The sequence below is a fragment of the Perkinsus marinus genome (assembly GCF_000006405.1).
Source record: "Perkinsus marinus ATCC 50983 genomic scaffold scf_1104296966294, whole genome shotgun sequence".
NCBI lineage: Eukaryota > Perkinsozoa > Perkinsida > Perkinsidae > Perkinsus > Perkinsus marinus.
The window spans coordinates 897-4602 of NW_003203969.1; the positions used below are offsets into that span (position 1 = coordinate 897).

General features: G+C 47.0%; 2 protein-coding genes across 2 annotated transcripts; both read left to right on the top strand.

Moving 5' to 3' along the window:
* Positions 1 to 1427: 1427 nt before the first annotated feature.
* Pmar_PMAR000146 (hypothetical protein) lies at positions 1428 to 1757 on the top strand (the record flags this gene model as incomplete). The annotated part of the gene is made up of 1 exon (XM_002769149.1): positions 1428 to 1757. One exon carries the CDS (start codon positions 1428 to 1430, stop codon positions 1755 to 1757), a length of 330 nt encoding a protein of 109 aa, XP_002769195.1.
* A 1150-nt stretch (positions 1758 to 2907) lies between these two features.
* Pmar_PMAR000147 (hypothetical protein) lies at positions 2908 to 3566 on the top strand (the record flags this gene model as incomplete). The annotated part of the gene is made up of 2 exons (XM_002769150.1): positions 2908 to 3482; positions 3518 to 3566. 2 exons carry the CDS (start codon positions 2908 to 2910, stop codon positions 3564 to 3566), a joined length of 624 nt encoding a protein of 207 aa, XP_002769196.1.
* Positions 3567 to 3706: the final 140 nt, after the last annotated feature.

The following is a 3706-nucleotide window of genomic DNA, read 5'->3' on the forward strand; positions in this document are numbered from 1 at the left end:
TCTTCTAACTGCATCATTTCTCATATGTAAACTAACTTCACTGAGTTTCGCTATTGAAGGGACCAGCTTGGGGCTCTCCCTTTTCCCAATACTGTCATATGTTGCTGCTCTCAATCAACTGTCCTATGCCATGGATGTGCGTTGGTTCGACGGAGCCTTCGAGCACCTCTATCACAACTTCCCTTGGTTGCTCTCGGTTACTAAAGGCTCTCACAGTCCCTATGTCACTGGCTTGCGAGCTGCACGCCAGAGAAGACGGAGCCAAATCACTGCGTTCCGTAGGAGAATCCTAGAAGGCTTGATGAGACTCCACGGACGGCTCCTAGGTGCCCTGCTAGCTCTTAGTGTAACCGTTCAAGACGAGGCGTTTGTTGCTTACTTTCCCGCCTATCAACTCCTGCCTAGACCACCTGATGTTTTGATGTCGCATGGTGTAGTGTGAGTGGCGAGGCGCGTGGTATTGAAGTTGACTGACAGTTGAGTATGTGAGTAGTGTTTGAACTATTGAACATGTAGTAGCATAGTTTCAAATGCATGTTGTTCTTTAATTCAAGTTGCCGATTGTATACGGACAACGTCGCTCCATGATAGTGACTTTCATGGAAGATCTACGACCGTTGAGTTGATCCTGACTGAGGTGTTGTAGTCACTTAATGGTACACCAACTCACGTGTAAGGGTGTAGGGGTGGTTGTTCCTGCTTTATTGATGGGAGCTCGTACCACTACAAGCCGCAAGAGTTGAATTGGCTGTATGTTGCAGCCTCGACACAAGAGGGGACAGCTGCGCGTGATGAAGCTCATTATAGATTTCCTATGTCAATGTCGTCATGAGTATAGTACGCTGGTTTCGACACACTCATTATAGATTGCCCTAGGCCTTCGAGTACGTTGGGACGCCCCTACGAGCTGTGGTGCTGGGCGTGTCGTGATTGTTTTTAGCTGGCTGTGTTACATCTGTCGCTAAAATATCGTTAGCTGAAGTATCTTGAACATTGCCTTTTGAAAGTGTGTGATTAATGTATGTTCAATCGTAGGGACATTCCGACGGAACTTGCAGAAGAGTTTCAATTTGGTTGTTTCTACATATTTCTCAGAGTTTTCTCTTCGTGTACTGTTCCTTCTAGTCTCCTTCTGGTCTATTCGTCGATCCGCTTCACTAAATCAGGTTCAGAGCTGTTGGTGAGATGGTGGGCAAGCATGGTGAGATGGCAGATACTTTGACATGTCTTTTGAGGTTAGCGGTGATCATTGCAGCAGGTTGTTACCCACCTTGTGAATGCTGTGATGAGGAGCTCCACTGGGTGAAGTTGGTGATGTTCCTGTGCATGTTTCTCAGCAAGTCGGTCGTGCTTCTGAGTTGGGTGTCGAATTGGTTGGCAATTGTCATATGACATTAACTTGTAGGCTTTCATTCATTAGTTTAATTATGCTTTCTTCCGTTTCTTCGTCCGCTTTCAACACAATTTCGAGGCGATTCCTCGCCACGGTTCGTGGTGGCCAGATTGCTAGTGTTGCCGCGAGAACCGTCACTGTAGCTTTGGAGGACGGCTCTCAGGCTACTGTGTCTCGTCCTGCTGGCATTGACAATCAGTGGTTTCTCACCGGTAGTCATGCCGTGTGCGTTGACGACAAGTTGGGTATGGTCACGAATCCGGAAGGAGCTGTATTGAAGTTCGAGTGCATCCATCCCGAATTGAACGGTGATGATAGATGCCCTGATTGCCCTCGCCGGAAGTTCGATGAGAAGACCAATTAGACCTTCTTCTGTAGGTAGTGTTCGGCGATGAGTCGCTATTGACATTACTTTCACTTGTTCATTGCTGAGCTGACATCTTGTCTGAAGATGTCAGACTCAATTTCATTTGCTGGTGTGTTTTGTTGTAGTAGTTATTGAGAATTATGGATACAGTGTCATTCTTATGAAGTGGTACGTTAGGCAGGCGGGTAGAGCTTTCGAGGGGGTCCTTCTTAAATAAGATCGCTGGGAATCGCTTGGGTCATGATGAGAACTAAGCAGCTTAGTCTAAGCTGACAGGAATTTCCATACAAAAGTAGCTGAGAATGATAGCAGTAGCAATAGTGATAGTATTAGTTAAGGCGATGAGACTGATGTCGGTAGCTCGTCCAGCAGTAGTGGCGACAGTAGTGTGTCTAGTAGTAAGGTAAGGAAAACAGGTAGACACAACTGGAAGTGGGTATTGTGGGTGTGTTTGAAGCAGTGTACAGTGTGCACTCGATGGAGGGATAGGTCAGGATAAATTAGTGATTGTACAGGGAACAGAATGAGAATGTCTATGAGAGGAGCGCAGGGTCGTGGAGGTGGTGAAGGGAGATTCGCCTCGAAGTTGGATACTATGGCTGATGGGAGATCCTTCATAAAGATGTGGATGATGACCAGCTATCTCACTGAGCAGTGCTCGGTGAGCGCGACTCAACAGGCATTGTTGATGATACGTCGGACAAGAACAGTGAGACAAACGGGAAAGGTGCGCATTCATCCAACTACTGTCGTACAGCATATGCCCCAAGGGCGTGTTGCGTCGGTGTTATCGATCATCATGGCGCGCGCGGTACTCACTTTTGTTGTGCCAGTGGCTCGACCATTGTGCCACATTGTTTCCTTGTCCCCCAATTTTCGGTCCGAACACAATTGTCCCTGCGTGCTAAGGTGCTGCAAAGCTAGAGCTAGTAGTAGCTCATACGTAGTTCGTAATCACAGTTATAAGTTGTGACGTAACGTATTCCGATACGTTCTACTCTATTGTACGTCCGCTCTCGTACAAGGTTATCTCTGCTCACTTGTCGTGTATTGAGTTCCATTATTAGGAGGTTACTATCCCTACATAATTTGGTAGCAGCTCCTTGTTCTATTCGACAACTTTCACTCCAACGACATTTGCTTGGTTATGGCTGGTGACAACGTTAACAACAATTCCGATACTGATCATGATGGTACTATTCCCCGCGGTGAGGTGGATCCTCCTGTGGTGAACACTAATGCACCTTCGGCTACTTCGAGTACTAATAATGGTGCTATGATTAATGTGGCTAGTATAGGTCCATCGGCACAGACTGGTGCGACGACATCAACATCAACGACTAATAACTCTAGCGCCATGCCTAACATCCAGACGACTTCTTCAACAAGCTCTCCGGTTGTGGTATCTACGGTTTCTAGTGAGTCTATTCTTCCTGCTAGGACGAAGCGACTCTTTGTGCCCGTTCCTGAGAAGTTTGCTAATAAACCAACGGACAATATACGTGACTGGTTTGAAGCTTATGAGCTCTATACCTACGGTAATCTCTATGATGATCGTGCTCGTGCCCGTTTCCTGGGTGCATTCCTTACTGGTGATTCTGCTAATGTTTGGAAGACTCAGTGCTCTAAGGTTAATTACGAAGCTGACAAGGCAATTCTCATTAAGACTTTTGAGAAGTGTCGATTGCCTGATGAAGCTTGGAGTCGGTTTGATAACTACCAGTGGGATCGCATCCAACCATTGTCGGTTTATGCAGCTGCCTTGTCACGATACTTGAACGAGTACAACGACTTGCTGAAGCCTGATTGTCGACTTTCACTACCTGCCAGAGAGACTCTTTTGGTTGAGAAGTTATCTAAGTTGGCTACAGGCGCGGCGAAGGCTGAGATTCGTCGGGCCCGTCCTCGGAGTGCTGCCGATGTTTGTGACCTTTTGGGTGCCTACG